Source organism: Athene cunicularia (genome assembly GCF_003259725.1).
Source record: "Athene cunicularia isolate RWA chromosome 2 unlocalized genomic scaffold, athCun1 chr2_part1, whole genome shotgun sequence".
NCBI classification, from domain to species: domain Eukaryota; kingdom Metazoa; phylum Chordata; class Aves; order Strigiformes; family Strigidae; genus Athene; species Athene cunicularia.
In genome coordinates this window covers 76,448,991-76,473,475 of record NW_020799095.1, presented here as the reverse complement: position 1 = coordinate 76,473,475, position 24,485 = coordinate 76,448,991, and the positions used below count along the sequence as shown (strand labels likewise).

The following is a 24,485-nucleotide window of genomic DNA, read 5'->3' as shown; positions in this document are numbered from 1 at the left end:
ATATATATATATATTTTATATATATATATATATTTTATATATATATATATATATTTTTTATATATATATATATATATATATACACATATATTGATATATAAAAGTGAAACTTTCAGATTCTAGAAAATATCCCATCAGGTTCTAACAATTTTAATACACACAGGATCAAGTTGAAAAATCTTTTTTAGATTTATATCTTTCAGCATTTGAAAAGCCATTTCTAAGAAAAGCCATCTACTAAGAAAATAAGTGCAAATAAGTAGTTTTATTGCAAAAGAGTTTTACAAATATTTTGATGGTTTTAAGAACATTTTAATCAATATAGTCTGTATTATTTTCTGATTTCATACGATTATTTATTTTATGGGCACTTATTTATGCTAAAGATATTTATTCAGCCAGTTGATCATATCCTTTCTTCCCTCCTCAATAAAAGGTTTATCTTGAGGATTGATATCTTCTCTTTTGCGATGTACAAACCCATGCGTCTGTCCAGGGTAAACTTTAACTTCATAATCCACTTTACAGTTTTGTTTAAGCTTCTGCTCCAACAGGGTGACCTATAACACATAATGTTCCATGTTGGTTAAGTGTTAACATGTTATATATTTACAGTCCTCAAATTGTCCTGGTTTTCTGCTTATCTGGGAGACAGACACAGTATGCCCTTGTCATCATTTGCTTTTCTACTAATTTCATACCCAAATGCATTTCTATCACTACACTTTCTTTATTTAATTAGACTTTTTTCTCCAGTAAAATAACAGCATGTGACGATATAAACTACAAAATAGTATATGGGTTACTGTAATAATACCTATAAAGGTAAAAACACCTGTTGCTCAGTGTCATGAGAAGGTTAACATGTAGTGATCATTGTACAAGTTACTGCTGATAAAACTCACCAAAAAAAAAAAATATGGGGCAAGATTTTGAATTAATTTGAAATTGAAGGAGGAGAGGCACAGATGCAAAATCAACAGTTCAAAGCTACTGGCATTTTTGCCAGGAAAATTAAAGCCAACACCACTCAAAGAAAGCGTATCTTCCTCTTTGATCCCCTTGGTAGATAATCATCTTTCTCTGGTCATTCTCCACCTGTGCTCCCCAGGAAGGCTGTTGAGGGAGTACCAAAAAGGAGAGGGTCTGCAGGACAATGGGGGAACGAAAAGGATGGTCACAGGATTTTTTTCATTCTCCTGAAACTAGTGATTCCACTGGTACAGGTGGCAACTTTTTGCTGATTTTACGCACCATCAGTTTAACTAAAGAGGGTCTCCTATCTTAAATTTGACAGAAGACTTTCTTTGGATTCTTGCTCTTTTCCTCCTAACAACTCTCATATATACATGTTGCAGCAGAAAGAGAAAACATTTTTAGTGTCACAGTAAAACTTCTTGATTCAGGCATAAACAACATAAATTTATGTAGAACTACTGTAAGAGTTAGTGAAAGAGGAAGAAAAATGCAAATAAGTTTTCTACTTTCTCTTAATTACATATCAAAACACAAAACAAGCATGAAAATCATTAAAAAGACAAATATCTCTGATGGTAAACTCACCTGCTCCAATGGGATGATGTCATCCTTCTCACCAAAAATGAAGAAGGTGGGATGAAGCAAACTGCATCTGTCCTCAAAGAACTTGATCACTCCTAGGGAAAAAGAGGCATATACAATGAGTTATGCTACTTAAGGTGGTTAAATCTCTACCAAAGCTACACAGTCAAAATAAAAGACGTTCTGATCAGTTCGTAATTGAATTAAGCATGTTTTGCTTAAAAGTCCCTTTTGTTGTGAGAACTTCCTGTGATTTGGGATGTCATTAAAGAGAGAAAGACCATCTCTGAAAAAGTCAGGGAAGAATTGTTATTTGCCCCATTCTTGTGGTTTTCTTTGGGCATCTGCTTCTGACCAGTGTCAGAGACAGGGCCCTGTGAAAGATGGAACTTCAGAGCAGCTCACCTCTAGCCTGGCATGGCAATTTTTAAGATAATTATAAATATACATCATTCCAGACACATGGTTAGGGTTTCAGTGTACATATAATTATACTGATATAAATTCATAACAAATTGATATTGTAGTTTTGACTATTCAAATATATTTGAACTTAGGTAACAGTAAAACTAACTAGCTACCACCCTGACCACTCCTTTCATTACTGAAATTACTACAGTGTAAAAGTAAAACATTAGCAAGTAGCATTGTTGAATTGACTCAGCTGATCCGCAAATGAGTGTAGCACAACAGTCCCCATAAACTTACTGGAAAAATACCTTCAACATCCTTTTGCCTCAAAAGAATATAAACTGTTCTGGGTTAAGTGGGCCTAGAAGAAAGAAGGGGTGGGATTCTTTATCAGGGAGTCTAGTGACAGGACAAGGGGTAACAGTTTTAAACTGAAAGAGAGTAGATTTAGATTAGATCTAAGGAAGAAATTCTTTCCTGTGAGTGTGGTGAGACACTGGAACATGCTGCCCAGAGCAGTTGTGGCTGCCCCCTCCCTGACAGTGTTCCAGGCCAGGTTGGACGGGGCTTTGAGCAACCTGATCCAGTGGAAGGTGTCCCTGCCCATGACAGGGGGGCTGGAACTAGGTGATCTTTAATGTTCCTTCCAACTCAAAGCAATCTATGATTCTGTGATGTAGTACAGAGGTTTATAATTGTCATGGTTTGAGCTCAGAGGGCCCCTGCCACTCAAACCAGGACAATAATAAAAATATTAAAGGTAACATAAATGCATTAAAAATTTAAGTATGAGAGTGTAAGGGTTAAAACAGAGAGTTTAAAAATGGTTCATATTAGTAATGAGAGACCACTGCCAGCAGTAGCATTGAAAACTAAGTTATTCAAGTCATGACCTGAAGGTCTGCAGCCTGTGCATGCCCCAGCCCAGGTGACTCATCAGCAAAAGGTCCTGCACTCTAACAGGACAGCAGAAAGTTTGCAGTGTATCACCACTGTCACGTCTTTCCCTGTTAGCCCAACAGGGGAATGGAGTACAGACGTGTGTCAAACAAGTTTCCCAATGAAAACCAGACGGCAGAAACCTGTCCCGACTTATGCAGACAGAGATAAGCAATATACTGTGGCAAAGATCCACCACACAGTAACTGCTGACTCCTAAAATATCTAAAAGATGTTCCCAGAAACCATTTTGTCATTGCTAGCCAAAAGGAACCTGAGCCATAGTGAAGCCTTGGCATTTGGTGTCCCTTGTACAAGCATTCCTGGCCATGCCACTTGAATACAATAGATCTCGGTGGTTATGATTAAGTACAAAACTTGCACAAAGTCAAATTTCTTAAAGATTTTGTATAATAAAATCACCTTCTTCCATAAGATGTCATGCCAAATTTTGTTACAGTAATACTCCTACAGAATAAGTTCCTGCATAGGTCATGTCTGCTCAGAACATAGTAGGTATTTGAGACTTACCATAGAGGGACACCCCTGTCTTTAAATGAGGATTTTTCAGCATCAGATGTTGTACTGCTGCTCCACCCCAGCAAAACCCAATGACACCAATCTTCTTTGCACCACACTGTTCCCTCAGATACTTCAAGATGACATCAACCTCTCTGAGACATGTAAATGAAAGTGAAGTAAGACTCTAGTTCTATTCCCCTGGCCTCCAAGGTGGCTGCTGCTCAGAGAGTCGCTGGGCATCACTCTGCTCAGCGGAGGGGGTGAGTGACTGACTGTGCATAACTCCCGGTTCTTCTCTTTCCTTCACTTATCAAACTGTCTTTATCTTAACCCATGAGTTTTCTTGCTTTGTTCCTCCTATTCTGTCCCCTATCCCTCTTGGGAAGAGTGAGTGAGTGTCAGTATAGGTGCTTGGCTGCTGAGTGGGGTCAACCCACAACACTAGTTCACTATTATTCATTTCTAAAATACAGAAAAACTCCAGGAGAGAAGACAAAGGAGAAAATCAGTCTTCCAAGATCACTATTACTAGAACCTAAGGTGATTTTATCAGCAGCAGTCCAATTCATTTCACAAATGGCAATAGCTGTTTTATAGGCTAACAAAATGAAAGTTTAAGAGACACACAGCCAATCCAGAGCACCCCATTATTACAAATGTGACTATAGGTAAACTATCTCTCATCAGGGAGACGAATATTTTATGAAATTGTGGAAGTAAATTTGAAATTGTCATTTCAAACTCAGAACTAATATTATGCAATCAAGCTATGTGCCAGATAAAAAAATCAGAAAAACAGAGCTAGAAGAATGGGAAAGTAGTATGCTTTGAATGAGCTGGGATGTGATGGGGAGCAGGACCAATGTTTTCTAGTTAAATAATGTTTGGTGATTACATTTGCACCCCATCTGAAATCCATGGAAGTTGTGCCTGCCTGTAGGATCTAAATCAAACTGAAGTGGAAGGAGGGAGCTGCATTTTCCAGCCTTTGCCAGTTCTTTCTTTGGAGTCATTCATCTCATTTCTACTCTGCGCAGGTAAATAGTGGGTGGTTTTATTCTTGTTCAAAGTTCTACTTTACTCCAAAATGCACCCCTCATGTAACTATAAGCTTGACCTACAAGCTGCATGAAACTACTGTTTGTGGACATCTGGCTGTATTTCATTCATTAATAATTTAAGAACTAATCCTGCATCTTTATTGAGGAAAAAATTCCTATGAAAGAAGGATGTCCACTTGTTGGACAAGGAACAATGGTTGTACTTGTCTATTTTGCCAGCACTTCGGGTTTTCAGCCAGTCATCAAAAGATGCCCAGTCATTAGAAAGTTTCCAAGCCTCTTGTCCCACAAAAAAGTCTGGGCAGATAGCTCTGCAAGAGAAATGAAAACATTTTATGGCCAAGAAATAATACTGAGAAAGGATTAAAGGGAAGTCCGTGTGTACTATACAGCAAATTCTTTTTGTTGAATACGCACAGAATTTAATCTACATCAAAGCACTATACAAACAACACTCATTATTATTTATGTCTAATAAGGAGACATCATAACTTCAAGATACATTTTGCCCTGTTAAAATTCATTAATTAAGTTGAAAAATTGTTAACTGCAATTTAAAATCTTTAGTGATTTCCTACTGAATTTAAAAAAAAACAAAAAAAACAAAAAACAAAACAAAAAAAAAACAACTACAATTTACATGGTATGTACCTTTGCACTAGAAGGAGTGTTAACCCAGTAATACAGGAAAGAGGATACTAAGTATGCTTTTCACATATTTGAGAACTTGTTTCTTTCTTTGGCACAAGCTGGTACACTTTACCTTGAAGGAATGACTTTCAGCTTCTCTGGAATTTTTACTGTAACAGCAAAGTCGCACAGATGCTGCATTGAGAGGGAGGAAGCAGGCTACTTTGGGATCATGGAGAATGAAAGATGCTGAATAAGATGTTTCTCTGTTTCCCCTCTCTTCTTCTGAGCTTGCCTACTATCTCATTACAGTATGACTACTCAGCTATTTTAGACTTCTTACACTGTTTTAACAGGAAACTCTTTAGAGAAACACGTAAGGGAAGCCTATGAAATTATTTGTGTTTGCATGGCTTATATAAAAAAAGGAAAGCGTTGGTTCAACAAAATTTCTTATTAAAAATACACTTTGAAACAGCAATATTTCTTACATGTATCCATTAGCAGCAAGCATATCAGCTATGTATCTGGTGTTTGGGAGTTGCCATCCAAATATATCATGAATCACAATCACAGCTTTGTCTGTGCTGGCAGATGCTTTGCAAACATACGCCTTGATGTGCTCCACTTGTACTTCCTGCCCACGGCCTCCATAGTCAAACCTGTCTCCGATATCACATGGGCAGGGCCTTGATTCATTAGCCATGTGTGATACTAAAGAACAAAAAACACCCGATTGTGAATACCACAACATACCATACTGAAAAGGGTCAAAATACAGCGGCATCACAGACTGCTGAATTATTGAATCATTACAATAACATTGTGAACATGCTGATTACTGTTAATCTATAATGCCATATTAGTCAATAAGACCACTGGGTAATTTTTTTATAAGTATTAATCTTGTTAGAATTACTTATGTTATGAAATCTTCAGCAGGGACCTGGTACATAACTAGGACTTCCATGCCCTACACTAAGTAATACAACAAAAATAAAGTTATGATCAATCAGCCAGGCAACCACCACAAATTATTTAAATAGCTATGAAACCAGTTCTTCTTCATCATGTGTATGTCCTTGTTAGGAATGCATAATTTGCTTTAGTATAAACAGTAAAGGCTTAATACAGGACTTAGCATTTTGAAGAGAAGAAAAGAAAAGAAAAAACAAACCACAGCTACTGTGTAGAAAGATATAATTACACTTAAACATGATATTTTCCTCCAGAGATTTAAAATATTCCATAGCTGACTTTTTCAGTGTCAAGAAATCTTTTTTCTAAACCAGCTTTAGCCTCAGATGTAGCAGACTTTTGAAGAAGGTTACTTAAGGAGGGTGCCAAGAAAAATATATCAGCTAAATCCAGAGTATAAAATCATATTTATTTAATATTAAATAAGGAATGCATTCAAACTCCAAGAAAAGAAAAAAGAAAACTGAACATAAGGAAAAATTCCTTAAGTTGAGCCAAACATTTTATCAAGAAGGTAAAAGCAGGGCATGGTTAATATTTACAAACTGTTACTTAAATGAAAATAAACAATTCACAAAGGTCAAAAAATGCCAGCAGAATCTAACGCAGATTTATGTAGCTCTCTGGCCTCAAGTTAATGATTTTATGCCATTGACCTTAGGTCAACCAACTGGATGAGCTGACTTCATATTGCTGCAAAATGACCCGAATAACTTATCTGAAAATGCACAGAGCATCTCTAAATTATTAAAGAATGTGGAGAGAATTTAGATAAAGCTTTACTTAGCCTCTCTACAGATAAATTGTGTGTACTAAGAAAACTTTGCTAGTACAGAAACAAGGATATTCAAACTTGACTATGCCAAATATACTTGCAGAGAGAAATTGGAAAGAGCAGGTTACTGAACAGTCCCTGAACTAGTGGGACTGAAGTAGCTGTAGCACTAAAGGGACAGCTTTAGGATAACAAACATACAAAAAGCAACCCTACAGCCAGGAGATTTACACAGATTTTCAGGGTCCAAGATGTTCTGAATTTGCAGGCTTTAAAATTTAGAATATCCCAGTGTCAGCAGGGCTAGGACTGCAGATCCTGTGAGATTTTATTTTCACAGATCAGTTCAAGACAAGTTGTGTTTTGTTTGAAAGTTGTATTAACCCTGGGCACACATTTATACTAATCCTTTGCTTTTTTTCTAGATAAGCCACACACACCCATAGGTGGGTTTTTTTTTTTCACAAGTTGTAGTCGCACATATAGGACTTGTAATTTAAAATAAGTCTACCTGGAAAAATGAATTAATAGATGATCATAGAAGACAAAATACAGTTTAAATATGTAACAGGATAACTAATTTTCCATTCACAAACTATTTCATTTTGATTAGACTAAAATCAGAAAATACCACAAAATCAGGAATTGAATATTGAAGAAATACATTTCAGAATTCCAGAAACACAGACACAATTTCCTTAGCAGTCACTATATCCTTAAAGGCTTTAATTGCAAACATTTCACATTACCTGATAAAATGTAAAGCAATATGTAAAACATGAAATATTTAAAGATGCAGAAAAGAGCTCCAGACACAAGCCTGTGAGGGGTAACATTGGCTTGTATGGTTTATAAACCATACAGACTTTAAAGTTTTGTAGCTCAGTCAAAATGATTCAATGTTTCCATATTCACAATAGTATGCATTACATACAAACAGTATCTTTTTCCCTTTCTAAGATGCTAATGCAACATTCCTTAAAAATTAATCCCCATCTCTTACATGCATCAAATCTATTCTGTAAGGGGTCTGTAAACCCACAGGCTTGGTGTTCCACCATTTCCACCTGCAAGCATCTGAGCATTTATTTGAAGACCAAACAATAATTTTAATTTTCATAAACTTGAACCTACAACCAGAAAAATATAAAGATATTGCTGTGCGACTCTGATTTCCAACAGACTCTGCTGAGTCCTCTTCCTGAGAGGTCTTCCTCACCTCAGGAGGGAAAATAAAAGGGATTTGAACCATCATTTTAAATAATTAGGGAAGAAAGTAGACCCTGATAGCATTTAAATCAGCATGCACTCTCTAAAAAAGCACATAGATAAAATGAAACTCCCCCTGAACATGCTGAGTCAGACCTCAGCATGTATTTATTTTACTTTTTTTCAGGAAGAAAAGCCATGAAAGTTTAAAACCCCAACAAAACCCACACATACCTGTAGTACAGCAAGTGTGCAAGATAGTAGAGGCAAGTCACAAGAGCTCAGTGAGGACAGTTACCACTGAATGTGATCCCAAAAGAAAGTGCTAACTCACAAAATGGAAGGGGTGAGTGGAAGGATCAGGTTTCTTCAAATAAGAGTTACGTAAGTTACTGCCTTGATCTTTGTATACTGCAGAGTCACAAAGTTTAAAGTTCACTCTTTTTAAAGCTGTTAATTTTATTACTAGTGTAGGCAGCATGTGCTACTGTGACGAGTACTGCTATAACGGAGTACCAAACCTTCTTTTTAACTTACACAAAATAGTATTAAGCATTGGAGGTGTTTTCTTTTCAGCTTAGGAAACATGTTGACTTATCTGAGTAATTCATTTAGACAAACCTTTTTTTTTTTTTTTTTTAAAGGGTGTTCCTCTGTTTTTAAAGATTGCGGTAGTACCACTTTTAAACACCATGTTGGCATTACTATTATTTCCTTAGACTATTCCTCCATCAGTGAAAGAAATATCTAAAGTCATCAGCAGGATGAGGTAGTAGAAGCATCATTTCAAAGCTCTATACAAGACAAAACATATAGTACAGGTAAAATATCTTCTTTCAGAGTGAAAATAACTAACATGTACAAAGGTAACAGTTTTGTAGATTGCTGTACATATCATTATAAGTGTTTAAAATAATGATACATTTTTATCCTGTGATAGGACATTTTACACTTCTTTTTCCTTTTGAATCAAAGTGACTGCCTGATCCTTGTATCCCTCCCATTCTCTGGATTTTCTTTTTATTGGATTATTAGGATTATTCTTTAAAAAGCTTTCTCTTAAAATACTAGCAATCCGAAATTCACTGTTTCCTCTGAGGCACATCTATAAGGTAGCACCGAATGCACATGTTAGTCTACCACACTTTTGCCTTGGGATGGCAACTGGCCTTACAATTTAGTCCTCATTATATAAGCTGTCCTCTCATATTCTAAATAAATTTGTCAATACTATTTATTTACAACTCCTAAAATAAAGTCAAACGATTTTTAAAAAGCCTACCAAAGAATTACAGAGTGAAGTTACAAGGTTCAAAAATGTTTGGTTTGGGTTTTTTGGCTCTTCCCACTTGTATACTACAAACAGCAAATTATAGCACACAGGGAGCTTAGATACTCCATAGCAACTTCAAAGAATAGTAGTAAAATAAATGCAAGAAAAACTGGCAGTTTAAGTTATTCCTAGAAAAGAGAAAGGACAGCAGTACCCGCAGAACCTTGTCTCCACTGGAGTTGATTAATCACATTTCCACTCCCTAAGTCACAGTAATGTGGCTTTGCAAATTCTTCTTTATATATAAGACTATCCCCCTTTACCTTAATATTAACATTAAACTTGACAAATAAAAAAACAGGAAAGAAAAGCCATTTAGTGTTTCTTGATAGGCAATCCATGCAGGTTTTTTGCTTAGAAAGCAAAGCTTAATTCAACACATTCATGAACTCTGTATACACAGTTGGTTGCTCTTTTTACTATAAACACATATTTCTGGATCGCACATTTACAGCTTACTCAGTGACTTATGTTTTATCATGAAGGTACAGTGTACTTGTAGTAACTCGTAGCTACCGTTTCACTTCGAACAAACGCTGCATCTTTTTTTCTTTTTGCTTAGTCATGGCGTTAGGGTTACAGCACGCATGCCGTTTCAGTATTTATGAATGACTGCTGTTCTCTAAATATATGACCTGACCATCCTCTTGCAGCACATCAACTAATCTGATGCTAATGGAACTCCATTAACGTGGAGTTACTCAGGTTTTACAGTGGGGTAATTAATGTACAATAAAATTCCAGACCTCTACACTCTTCTAGAAAAATGTGTTATGATAGCTGTATCACCCAGGCAACAGCTGGATTAATATATTACATATAGATGGTGTCATATGAAAAGCAACAGTTAATCAGCAGTCACAGGCCAGAATTCTCTGAAGACCTCTCCACGGAAAGGCCATTAGCAGCACATAAAGGAGGAAAACATGGATGAGAAAAAGCAAAAGACATTAAAATCCCATTGAGAGAGAGAGATGGTTAATTAATACTCTTGCTATTTTTACATGAGACACACTACAATGTGTATTTCTTGACAGTGTATTTAATTTAGTAAATTAATTAGTAAAATTAAGACTTTCCTAAATTACATTTTCTCCCCATTAAATCACATAGAAGTCTTTATCAATAGCACTGAGAAGGTGAAAAGAGCCATACATTCTTTTTTTTTTTTTTTTTCCTTACAACTTTAGAAGTATCAGCACCCAGTGAAGATACAAGGCAGCTGCTTTCAAACTAATGAACACAAGACCACTCTGCCCACGAGGCATAATTAAACTGTGGGAGTCACTGTCATAAGATTCAGGTCAGCATTTCAATCAGGTTCAAAAAGGGACTGGCAAACCCACAGAGGCTAGGTCCGGCCCATCAGTGGCCATTCAACAACTGCTCCAGTGGCCACATCCAGCTCAGAAATCCCCTGAATGGCTGGCTGGCTGTCAGGATGCAGAGTGAGAGGGGAAATTCCTTCCGTAGCCACTTCTGGCCACTGACGGCGGCTGCGTGCTGGGGCAGATGCAATCTTGAGCTGATGCAACACAGAGATTTTTGTTGTAATTGTTGATGGAAAAATTATGTAACAAGGTACATTATGCAAAAACATATAATATTTCTTTAAGTAGTAAGCATAGTTTGTAAACCACACATCAAAATGCCCTGTCTGCAGACTGCATTGTACTTTCGAATTCCTAAACCGACCAGGAAATCATCTGTAGAGTTTCACATAACCAAAAACAACCTGAAAAAGTAGTACCCCATCTGAATAATCTTAACCACAAAATTCAAAACAAGATATGACCCACTTAAGTCACATGTTAAATACACATCTGCCACCAGGATACAAGTCAAAAAAGCCTATTCTCTCAAAATGAGCTTCACCAAACAGCGTATTTGTGTACCTAAATTTAGGGCTTGTGATTTATGTAGAACTTAGATGACCAGTGCCATAATACACAAATAGATTAATTTAGTCTAATAAATAAGTCTAACTTATTTCAAGCATTCAGATAAATCTCGAGGAACTGGAGAATGTTTCACAGCATATTAAAACATGACACTGCTAGGTGAAATTTGAGACTTCTTCAAAAGAATGTAATATGAAAGTATCAGAATCTACTGACAAAAACATCTAAAATGTTCTGTTTGCTTATTTCTTCAATTTCTATTTCAACAAACTCTCCCTCCAATTTTCTAAAATGTGTTATCAAAAACCTCCACAGTGTATTACCTAATTTTATTACAAATTAAGTTACTTGCTCTTCTGTTAAATGTATTTATTCAGCCACCTGATCATATCCTTTCTTCCTTCCTCAATATAAGGCTTATCTTGGGGACTGATATCTTCTCTTCTGCTATGTACAAAACCATGAGTTTGTCCAGGATAAATGTTAACTTCATAATCGACTTTACAGTTTTTCTTCAGCTTCTGCTTCAGCAGGTTGACCTGTAATATAGAGTGTAGTAGTAGCTGTATTAATAAAGCCATATTCCATGCTGCCACTCTTCAATTTATTCATAATTCAACTCCCTAATTTATTATTCAGGCTAGACACTAAAAACCAAGCCCCGTATGGGCAAAACAAAAAGTAGTATTATGTAAAGAAGAACCACCTTTGTAGTAAGGGTCTAGAAAATTTGTTAAAATATTAAGGCAGGTCCAACAATCTGCAAAAATATGGATATAACAAAATATGTGAAATAAATGACAATCCTAAATACACCACAACTGAACAAAAAGCTTCTAACAGACACCTATGGATGCAATTTGGCTTATCCTACGTGGTTTATGGGTTCCTAGGACCAATAGCAAACAGCACCATACAGCAAAGGATAGCTCCCTAAGTAGAGCACTCCAAAATGGGATTTTGATAAAACTTTGTTAGCTGGTTTACTAGCCATACTTTTATAAAAGAGATTTAAGAAAAAAAAATAAAATCTAGTTTTCATTCTTTGCCTAGGTTACATTAGCCCTTCTATGTCTAGCTCAATTTTGCTGCTTATTTTTTGACCTTCAAGCACTACTATGAGGCTGAATTTTGACTCCCAATTCAGGATGGAAAATCAAACATGCAGAAATGAAAGAAGGTGGAGGTTCTCAGCATACTTGATGAAGGATAATGAAGCCATCTTTTTCAGCAAAAATTAAAAATGTGGGTTCAGAAGATTGGATATGTCATCAGAATCCTTGATTAGTCCTAGAAAATATTAAACAAATAAAAAAAATCCTCAATGGACTTTTAAGATGAAATCCAGATTCCAATACAGCCTTCTGCCTCTGCAGTGAAAAGTGTTCATGTCTCATGCAAAATGTAGCCATACATACAAGCTTTACTTTCAAGCTACTGTAACCATGGCTCCTAGAAGAACATCTTCCTAGATTAAAACTCTATTTAAGCCAGTTTCTTAAGATACAGACTAAATTTCTGAATTAGTAAGACTTGAAAGATCCCTTCTGTGCATACAAGCTTGAGTTCTTTCGAACTGAGTAGGAAAGTCAATGCTTTAGTCCAAAATTTACATTCTGAGAACATTAGCACAGGGCAGCTTAGCTATTCCAGCTTCTTGAGCAGAGCATAAAAAGAAAGCTGGTGTTAAAATAACCACAATCTAACTTTACAGAGTTGCTAGAACAAAAATAACACTCTCTGCTCCCAAGTGACGTTCTAGCTCTGCAGCATGCAGAGTAGTTGTAAGAGGAAAAGGGAGCTAAATTGGGAAGGTGACCAAAGGACATGTCTGTCTGTCCAGTCCTGAAATAAATACATGGCTGCTATGGCTGCTACATTCTGAAACTAGGAACAAATACTCTCATCACCATCTTCTTTGCACAATATCCTTCCTACTCTGCTGAAAGTATCTTTCTTCATCAGCTAACAGCTTGATTTGAAGAAATAATGCTATATCAAGTACTTAAGCTACACAATATACATATGCATGTGTATCCGCTTGTATTTACCCTTGTATTTACCTACCATAGAGAGATACACCAGCCCTGAATTCTGCATATGTCATCATCAGGTGACGTGCAGCAATACCACCCCAGCAAAAAACGACGACTCCTAATTTCTTTGCACCACACTGTTCCTTTAGATATTTCAGCGCAGCATTAGCTTCTCTGGAACATATAAGCAAATGCAAATTAAGCACCCATAGTAAAATCAGTATGTGAAAATATGAAAATACAGAGATGCATATAATTGTCCCTACATCATGTTGTTATTATATTTTCTTTCACATACTTTAAATAAATCATTATTTCAGACACATATTAGGGAGTTCTAATCTGAAACCATAAGAGAAAAAAAAAAAACAAAACTGAATGGAATTAAATAAAAACACAACATGAATAACATACATTGAAGGAAATCTAAAGGGATGGAAAGTAGGTAATTGATTAAACATCTACCAAAGAGTTAAGAAAGCTAAACGTTCCCTGAGAAGCTGAATAAATTTTTGCTTTGTAAATCTAGATAGAAAAAGTAATAAAAGCCTCTCTAGAGAATACTATTCATTAGAAAGTCAAAATGCTGACAGTAACTGTAGGATACAGTCTGAGATATTTGCTGCAAGAATGTCAATGTAACAAACATAGTAGATGTTTTTGGAATTTACAGTGTAGCTTGAAATACACCGTACCCAGATGCTGTATCCTGAAAACACCCATTTACCCCTGAAGCAGCTATCACCATGGAGAGGCAGTAAAGAGAAAATATTGGTGGGAGAGAGATAGCAGTTAAGTCTTTTAAACCACCTCAAGACTGTATTTTCAACCCCAGTTCCTCATCCCCTGAGGCACACAAGTTATATATGCTGTCAATACATCAATCTCGCAAATACCATATTATCCATCAACAACACAAACACACACAGAAGCAAATTAAGTGCCAAAAAATTATTTCTTCACTGGAGCTGACATTTGAAACCTGTGAATCGCCTGTAAGAAATGCCAGGCAGAGCCCAAGCCTTCCTTCCCGTTGCAGCAGAGAGGGGACAGATTCCAACCTAAAAAGTTTCCACGACAACTGACCCCTCTGAGACCAGAGCCCTCTGGAAATGATTCAGTTATGTCTCCCATAACCTTCTCACCAAATACCTAAGCCCATCAACCTTCAACATAGCTACTCCCAACCCTTCAAGAAAGATTTTGCTCTCTCAGGAATGTAATTAGTTTGGTCTCTAATTAGTCTTACCCCTTCTCAGTATTGTCTTGCCAACAGCTTCCTTGTGTGTTACTAAGGCAGCACAGCACCTCTGCTAGTGACAGGTCTTTGCTGACAAATGCTCAGGCGGTGTTGCACAGGGGAGGGGAAAACACGATACTCCCCTTGGCTGCCAGCACCCTGTCCCCCAGGGAGCCGCCAGCCCTCACTGCGCCCTGACAAGAGATGATCCAGCCACCAGCTACCTGGGGCCAGGCACACCATTCTGGGCAAGTACTACAGCACAATCAAAACCTCTTTTGTTCTTTCCGTACAACCTCTTAAGTATCAGTCTGTTCCATTTGGTGAGACTCAAGTTGAGAATTATGCTTTCTTACTGCTTGTGTCACTGGTCATTTTTAAACCATGCTTTTTGAGGCAGAGGAAGCAAGAAGCACTCTATGTTATTAACATCAGATGACAGAACTCTTCACTAAGCCACTGCTGAAAGTTTTACTCAAACTCTGTACAAGACAAAATAAAAGCTCACTGATTCCATCCACTTCTAAGGAGTAGTTATAAAAAGGGCCACCTTCACTGGTAGAATAGTTGCATCCAATCTCAAACAAAACAAAACAAAACAAAACAAAACAACAACAAAACAACAACAAAAAAAAAGGCAGTATCTGACAGCAGGTGGCAATGTGATATCCAGCTCCCTGGTACCTTACTTGTTTATTTTCCTAGCATCTCGAGTTTTCAGCCAATCATTGAACTCGGACCAGTCATCGGAAGGCTTCCAAGCTTCTCCTCCTGAAAAAAAGTCTTGGGCAGATGGCTCTGCACACACAGACAGACACAAAAAAATCAAAACTGAATGAATTAATCAAACACTGGGAATTTTTTTTGGCCCTTCATAGCATGGAAAGTTTCTATCCAGGAATAGTTTTGTTTTGATTTCTTTTTCCTGAGAAAGTAATGGTTTTAGATATCATTGTTAACTATTCTACAGAAATGCCTATGACCTTTATGTTTTCATTTATAGGGTTTTTTTCTACATAGGCTTTTTTCAATGACTGAACCACATAATACAAATTGTGATACAAATGAATATTTTTCTCCCTACTATTTTACCTGTTTTGAGTACACAATTTTAAACTATACACAGTAAAACAGATTATCTTGTAAAAGACGATCAAACCAAGTATTCATTACAACAATTTTAGATTTTGCATACAACTTAATACCATTTAACATAAATCCATCATTAATGGGTTCCATTTAAACATAGACGACTACATAAAAATAGTTATTTACTGCTACAGAGCACATCATGAGTCCTACTTATGAGCTAGGGAAAAAAAACAACACCTGATGGACTGAGGTCAGCAAAGAAGTGAAGGGAAAATGTGTGAGAAGAAAGGGGGAACTGCTTTACTCCAGACATCATTTGGTGACTGGAAAGGGGGAAGTACAGTAAGAGTCCACTCAGTACTAAAGAGTTCCTGCACCACGAGAGTGCCCAAACCCTGGCTTGGGATGACCTCGGCTGAAATGTGTTGCATGACCAGAGCAAAGTTGTAACAGTGTAGTCACTAGTGGATAATAGAATCTCTTCATGCAGAAGGAAACAAGCAGGGACTCTAGAGGCTGCCATCACTAGGTCACTCCCAGATGTCGCTGTGTCTTCTCCCAAGCACAGCCCAAAAGGAAGCAATGTGATCCCTGGGAACCTGCAATCACCTTTCACTTATTAAATGCCTTTGGCTCTCTCCCTCCTCAGACACACCCTATGTATCTTAATGATCGTGGTGAAATGACTAGATCAGTTTGGCCTAAAGCAGGCCAAAGTATGTTGCAAGAGGGGTTTTTTCCACTGTGTTTGATCATTTCTGTTAAAAAAAGTTACATCCACAGCACACTTGTGTTTGGGAAGGTATGGGCAAAATCACACAGCCTTTGGGTAAGTACCTGTCAGAAAAGCTGTGTATTGCTTTGACAGTGAACCTTTCCAAGCCCACACAGAACAGGTTCTTCCCCACTCAAACTAGCCTGATAAGACATTACAAGCCATCAGTCTTAACATGGTCGCTGAAATACAGCTCCCATAGCTCCTCATCCCACACTGCACTAGGAAAAAATCCAGCTATTTTCCTCTCAAAAAACATCAGTGCACCAGCTCAGCAGCATCTTGAAGCAATCAGGGAAGACACAGATGGATTCTCTTCATTCAGACACTGCTGTCTGAAAACTCTCAGCTCTCCTCCTGCCTAGAGCCTCCAGCCTGCTCCCCTTGACCACTGCAGTATTAGCAGTACAGGAGGAGGGAAAGAAAGTATTACAAAAATAAGTATGACATGGAATCACGGGGAAAATTATAGGAAGTAAGGTAGTGTGGAGAAATACCAATTCACCAAACACTGGGTACTTTTGTCTGAGTAGAATAAGGAAGCACACTGTCATACTAGTGATTTGCCAGTATCCTGCACAGTATGAAAGGTGTAGGTCCCAGTCTCATGTTCAGAGGGATTGCATTTCATCACAAGGCAAATATACTTCCAATCATGGAGCAAAAGGGGGGGATATCAAATTCTCAGGAAAGACAGTAGCAAGTATCAAGAACCAATTCACTGTTCCAGCATACAAGAAAACCCCAGTCCTCACAGAGGTAGTATCTTTATCTGGCAGAGACACAGAGCTCCTTTCAGCTCCACAGACAGATCTCAGCCACATGACAACTGTCTGCTGACATCTGACTCCCCTCATGGTCTGTAGGCTAGGAGCAATAAAGGCACCACCTCTCAAAACTAGAGAGTCTCAGAATTAGGTGGAGGTTTGCTTTTCTTGAAATGCAGGCCAGTTCCCATCCTATATGATGAAATGTTTGTAATGTATACTGCAAATGGAGTACTTTGTAGCATATCCAGTTGTTGCAAGATGTTGCTGCATTTTGGAATTTAACTGCTGTAGGGCACTGAAAATGAGTATGAAAGATTTGCAGGTGGGATGGGGATTGTATTTAATACCTCATGTGTGCATGTGAGTCATTCATATGTACATATTCAATGTGCATACTCAATGTGCATATTCAAAATATGACATTCAATAATTTCTGTGACAATTTTTAAAAATCCAATCATATAATTTAGCTTAATGATTTTAAAAATACTTCTGAAAACAGAATACACACATCTGTTTCAGAACACACTATTTTTTAAAGCCACGTCACATTGCTGGGAAAATTATCAGAAGCATTTTTACTGCATTGTGTTTTCAATATTCTACACGTTCTGTGTGTGCAGTCACCTCTTCTATAAACAGCAAAGTATGAAGGAAGCATGCTGTACTCTCCAACATTTCACAACAATGTTCCTTTGTGGTTTTGTACTATGGAAATACATCCCTCAAACTGACCTGGTAATAGTTTCCTCTTTTGTACAGGAATAATAGTTCTAACATAAGGCTGGAAATACTAAAGAGCAGGATTTCTTGGAGAAGAAAAGATTTTTTTACATGTATCCATTAGCAGCAAGCATATCAGCCATGTATATCTGGTGTTTGGGAGTTGCCATCCAAATATATCATGAATCACAATCACAGCTTTGTCTGTGCTGGCAGCAGCTTTGCAAATATACGCCTTGATGTGCTCCACTTGTACTTCCTGCCCACAACCCTCACAGTCAAACCTGTCTCCGATATCACATGGGCAGGGCCTTGATTCATTAGCCATCTAGGAATCTGCAGGAAAGCAAAAAGGACAAGTAATATAATTTTTTTGCAGTCACGACTGCAATTATGGGTCATAATCCTCATGCAATTCCCACAGTCCCCTTCAGACACCTAGTAACACCTTGATACTGCAAGGTTATAAGTGAAAGCTTCAGGTGTTTACAGTAAACAGGCTCTTGACACCAGCCCTCTCTGGTTTCATAAATATCATGAATTTCAGGTCAGTCAGCATAACCCAGGAGTGCAGTAAGGCCAGAAGGGCGGCTTGGGTCAGTCCACTATTTCTAGCTTTGTGCCTGAAGCAATCCAGCATGTGATAACTACATTTCTATGTGATGTCCCCACATGCTGCACTTCATAACAACTCCCCTCATGGCCTCGCAGCTGCTCCTCACGGGCTGGCACCTGTAACCTCTTGCTGTTACTCCTGTGAGACCCCACTGTCAGCATGCCCTTTTCTGATTACTTTTTCCCTTCACGTTTTCATTGTGTGTCTCTCCTTTCCCTTCCTCCATGGGGAATCCAAGGCTCCTGCTCCTGCCTACATGCACTTTGCTGGCCCCTTGTAACCCCTGCTGCATACAGCCCTTTCCCAGGGAACCCATCATTAACTGGCATCTCTAAAAGTTCCAATAAATCAACTCAAAGAAGGTAAATCATCAGGGAGTTTTCTCTGAGAGTTGCACACTATGTAATCTGAACTGAGAGTGGTCAGGGGAATAGAGAGACGTACACCAGTGTCGTGCATATAACATATCCTCTCCTGTGGTGAAGAAAGGTTTCTGAAGAGTTTATGGCCTGAAAGGTCTTCTCAGAAGAATCCCTCAAGCTCAGTTTAATTTCTTGCTCCTCTGAACTGGAGATGGGCCACTGTCTCACCTTTTTAAACCCAACTAACTTTTGGTGCCCCCTCTTCTTCCCCCTTCACCAAGCATCAGGTGGTCATACACAGAGCTTTTTTTCTACTCTCACCTGAGAAGCTGTTTAACCTAGCTCTGGTTGCCACTCTTAACCAATCAAAATGACACGGTTTGCTTATTAACAAGAGCATGCACTGGAACAATATTCTTTGGTCTGGCTGGTTCCCTTAATAAAGTGAAATGCATCATGCTGGCAATAAAAATTAATGCTTAACTATTTTTTGTTAGGAATATATCTTAACCATTTATCCCCTTCTAGATTTTCTAACTAATTCAAACAGATGTCAAATAAGACCTTTAATACACTTCCAATACTCCCTCCCCTCACCAATTTCTCTGCCACAAATGTGTGCAACACTTAAATGGTAAAAATAAATCAAGAAAACAGAGTGAACAACAAAACAAATTACCTCAAATCCTGCTTCTGTATGTCAGTTATGCTTTTTTCACAGGACAATATGCTTTGGGTGATACATGGAGAGGTTCCCAGCACCTAGAACCAGCCCCCTTTAAGGATGTCTCTCAACAGTGCCTTTTTTGAACAAAGCTCATCTCCTCATCTTCTGCAATCAAGCACCACATAATCTCCAAAAGATGCAGCTGGAGTTTAACTTGTCAGTTAGACTGCAGCTTTGCCAGCATTACAATGAGGCAGAAGTACCTTTTCCAAATCTCAGGCAAAGCAAAGGCATGAGACTTCAAACACACTCAGTATAACTGACCAGACTCAGAACAACTCTCCTACCACTGTGCTTGCTGACTGTTTTCCTTCACAGGCAATTCATCTGAGCAGTAAACCAACAAAAATGTATTTCTATTTAAGTGAGACTTGTTTCTTTTAAAATAAATCTGTTTTAAACTACATGTTAAAACACAAACTGCGTTTAAACACAAATAATAATATTGCCAAAGTTTAATAAACAACATGCTGCATCAATATTTTTTTAAAAAAAAACACATAATGACTTGAAGGGTATTTATGAATTATTCACAAAAAGGGGTAAATCATCTGCTGAGGCTATCTCTACAAACATGCCAACATTCACAACATAGCATTTCTCTGAACTGAGTGAATGCTGGTAAAAATTACTAATTAAACTGAACAGATGCAGATTTTCAAAAGTAGGTAAGAACAGTTCACTGAGGGGATTAACAAATAGAGCTGTTGAGCAGACCATGAGCAAAACACTTTTTTTCTCCCTGCACAGCTAAAATACATTTAAATAACAATTGCAGGAACCTAGGATTTTTTAAGTTGCTTATTAATTGAATACTAATTTACACCTGTATGTAATTCAGTCACTATACATTTAATGAGAAAAGGTTGTTAGTTGGGGAATCTGGTTGTATTTGTAATTTAGACCAGTTCTTTGCATTTGTGAAACTTCAAATGAAATACAGTTTAAACTTGTCGCAGCTCTGACACATGAAGAATTTTAACATATCAACTACTCACGTCTGAGCTCCACCTAAGAAATCAGCTGCATTGCCATCTCGTTTGACTTTTCTTTGAAAGCTTTATGAAGTGTGAATTTCATTATGACTTTAAAATGCTGCATGCCTTGCCTTTTTAAAAAAAAAAAAATACTCACTATACTTTACAGTCTCACAGTTTTAGACACTTTGTCACATTTTATCAAGCCCACACATGACATATTTACAGCCCAGATCTAGCATTTTCATTGCCTTGATTTACCCTTCCCAGCTTCAAGATCTAGGCTATCACATAAGACCCCTCTGTAAAAATAAAGCCAAATAGCAAAACAGTTTTGGTAAGATCCAGTTTAGGCAGTCTGACCTGTGAACTTCTAATATTGGGGCCATAGCACGACAGCATCTGTGCTGTTCTCCCACCCACAGTGGTGAGCCTGGGGCTACACCATTAACACAGCAATAGGTTAAAAGTCTGAAAACAGCTCTAGGCTGAATGATTTCTGTGCCTCCTCCTTCATCCCTCTGCTTATTCTTCCCATTGCTCAGAAACACCTCATCAGCCCTTTTCCTGCTTCCTCTATGGCATGTCATCAAAGAGGCAGCTCCCTGTTTCCTCATCCAGTGAACTCTGATCCTCAAGTGATAGGAGTGCCAGACACAAAACTGGAAAAAACAGTCTCCACAATAGTTCAAACTATAGCAGAGGCTTCTCCTGCCTTTAATGAACGCTAGCAGTGCTTGGATGGCAGTTCAGATCTACTAGCTGCTATTCTTTGAATGCTACTTCTTCAGTAATACATATTTGGGTTGACTAAAATACATCCCCTCTCTATTGTTTGCTGATTCATTTTAATGTGATTTTGCACTATTTGGCCAATCAAGTTTAAATAACAACTGCAGGAGATTAACTGAGCATTTTGGACCTTATACTGTTTGTCACAGTTACAATTCCCTTAAGCAGCTCAGTATACCTCTATTTATATTTGTTTATATGAGAAAAAAAATGTTACTCATGATGAGCAAGCATAAACAGAATACCCTCAGGGTACAGTTCAAATCATGCTTCTTCCAACTCATTGGCTTATCAAGTTTTAATGATATCCCAAGGCAATCTGATTTCGCCATGTACAGGAGATAAACTGATAAACATTCGGTAGTACAAAATAAGATGCAGGGTGTGACAATATTGTATCACAACCAGGGCTCCCTCTGAGTAACTAGAGTCCAAAGGAGGTGACACTCCACCTTTTATCATATACTCTGGCTGGCTGCAGTGCCTTGCTGCACACTGAGACAACATTCAGAAGGTTTGCTGGCTACAGCTTCCCACTTTGTAGGGAACGAGGTTTCCTCTCACAGTTTCTCTCACCTTTATTGCAGGATTTCACACGGACCATAAAAAGGCGTTGGTTGTTGTAATTAGAGCTAAACCCCCTAAAAGTCTTCTTCAAGACAATCACGGAGAGGGGCCCCATCTTGTGGACATTTCCTGGAGTGAGTATGGCTGTGAAGCTCTTAATCGCAACGCTTTTAAAATGCAGTACTGAAAAGCCGGCTTGTAACAGCGATCTGCATCAGATCTCACCTAAACTGGAGTTACGTCACGGGTGCGCAGCTCGGGGTTATGCGCAGAAAATGGCTCCTTTCTTTCTCTCGAGGCAAAGCATCCTCACCTTTCTGCAGTTGTGAGGAAACCTGTTTCAACATGGCTTTTAAAAACCTGGAGCAAAGTTCTTGTGCTGACTGCAAACTCCTTACCAGCACAGTGAGAGGAGGGAATGAGGTCAGGGCACCCACTACCACCAAGCTCGACCAACCAAGCCTGGGAACAATTTATCAGGAGCCCCAGAAGCCATGGCACCCATGGCCATGTGCTGCAAACGGCAGGAGACCCCGGATACCCAGCATGGCTGGAGACACTGTGCCAGCCCTGAGGTCCCAGGCTCAGCACAACTCGAGAAGAGTACAGGCAGGCTTTCACACCTCTTCTACAAAAGGTGTTTACACAACTTGCAGTTCGGTCCCACACATGCTAGCCCACAGCTACCAACACCCAGCTCGTTAGCTTCATCTAAGGAGCCCCTGTAGTATTTGGGAAAACAAACAGGAGAAAGCTATCGCACATGCAATGCATGTCTCTAGCCTGCTTCAGACAGGTTTTTCACACCAATAACACAACTGGCATCTTTCAGTTCAGGACAAGCTACAGCCAATACTGCTCTCCCACCTCCCTCAGATTTATATTTTCCTGATTCACAAAAGCATCATCATACTCATCCCTCATCCACCACAAAAGTGACAGTATGTATGGTGCTGCCTTCATAAACCTACAGTACTTGGAGGATTTTTCTGAGGTCATGAAGACACGGGAGGAGACAGGAGTGGTGCCAAGGGCCTGGAGTGCTCCTGCAGCATCAGGACCTAGATGTTTGACTACACAAAATACCAGTGACCTGGTACGGCCATCCGGCGACATGGGGCTAACACAGCCTCGGGTTATCATGCAGAGAGCACCAGGTCAGCATGGGGATGTTGGGGGGTCAGAGGAGGTTTAGGGTTGACGGTGCCTCTACAAGTCACCTCATCCAACCTCTCACCATGGGCCAGGGCAGCTTCTAAGCCAGACCGTGCTGCTCAAGGCTTCACCCTGGGGGCGTTTGAAACTCTCCTAAGAAGGCGATTCCACCACTTCTCAGGACAGGTTGCTCCAGAGCTTGGTTGTGAAACACGCTCCCTTCCCCTGAGCTCAGCACTTCCCCTGACGCCTGCTGCCCCCTCGCCTTCTCCCGCGCCCCCCTCACAGGGCCCCCTCCACCTCCCCCGCCGAAGGCGAAGGCTTCATCCTAACCCTTGAACATCCTCCATCACCATAGCCATACCTACATTGACATGGCTGCCCACAGTCTATAGCTCCATAGTCTATTGATACAGCTGCCCAAAAGGCAAGTACAGCCACGCTGACTGGCCACACAGAGACTGACTGGCGGGCCTGAGAGCTGAGTAACGTGCAGTCTGTGCAGTGCCTCTATCTGCATGACTTCTCACAGCCGTGTTGTTTGACATCGCCTGTTAAGGTATGCAGGCAACCAGCATACTGACACTGTATAGTTACACAGGGAGGATAGAAATGTGTGAAACGGTCAACCGTTCCTGTTATCAAAAGGAAAGTAATATCTGTGCAGATCGCTAGCCTTAATTTATGGCTACATTAACAAGGCAGCAGTGTGAGAAACTGACAGATGTAGAAAATTAAAAGGTACATGGGTCCCTTAAAGGATCTCTCAGTAAACACAAGTTGCCAAGTCATTACCAAGGCAATGAAATTAAAAAAAAAACAACCCAAAACCAACCCAGTCAGAACAAGGGATATGATGTAAAGCAAACAATATCATCAAGACTGAGTGGGGGTACCCGTTTGTCATCCTGATGCCTCATCACCACAGTTTGGACCAGGACAATAAACTCACTGTTTCCACAGGGTTCATGCCTGTGTTACTTCAGCAGTCAGAAGGGACTGGTTATGTTTTAACTTGATGTTGATGAAGGAATACTAGAAGTGCCTTTCTTGACATTGCCAAGGCAATACCCAGAGGCTGACCCCTAACAATGTCATTTTTTCCTACTGAACATACTCAAATGTTCATTTCATGCATGCGAAATTCTGCTTGGTACAGCAGTATATCTGAGACAAATGCCTTGCAGTTAATAAAAAAATGTCTATATGCAAAGCCAGGGTGTCACTGTGTTAACACCTATGGCCACCAATCATCATACCAAAATAAAGCATGAAACTACTCAGCTAAAGTCAGGATGAAGTCATACTCACTAGCAGAGACAAATGGATAAACA

The 24,485-nt window shown here is 38.9% G+C and overlaps 2 protein-coding genes across 2 annotated transcripts; both read right to left on the bottom strand.

Moving 5' to 3' along the window:
• Positions 1-285: 285 nt before the first annotated feature.
• LOC113477210 (carboxymethylenebutenolidase homolog) lies at positions 286-8,774 on the bottom strand. The gene is made up of 6 exons (XM_026843415.1): positions 8,320-8,774; positions 5,615-5,837; positions 4,697-4,804; positions 3,442-3,584; positions 1,564-1,655; positions 286-560 (listed from the first exon to the last, which is right to left on the bottom strand). Exons 2-6 carry the CDS (start codon positions 5,827-5,829, stop codon positions 381-383), a joined length of 738 nt encoding a protein of 245 aa, XP_026699216.1. The 5' UTR covers positions 5,830-5,837; positions 8,320-8,774; the 3' UTR covers positions 286-380.
• Positions 8,775-9,841: 1,067 nt separating this feature from the next.
• On the bottom strand, positions 9,842-18,497 carry LOC113477211 (carboxymethylenebutenolidase homolog). Its single transcript, XM_026843416.1, is given in 8 exon segments — positions 9,842-11,858; positions 12,519-12,574; positions 12,577-12,609; positions 13,387-13,529; positions 15,285-15,379; positions 15,381-15,393; positions 18,067-18,101; positions 18,104-18,497. Coding segments are annotated over 8 exon segments (735 nt in total). The 5' UTR covers positions 18,284-18,497; the 3' UTR covers positions 9,842-11,678.
• Between the last annotated feature and the right edge of the window lie 5,988 nt (positions 18,498-24,485).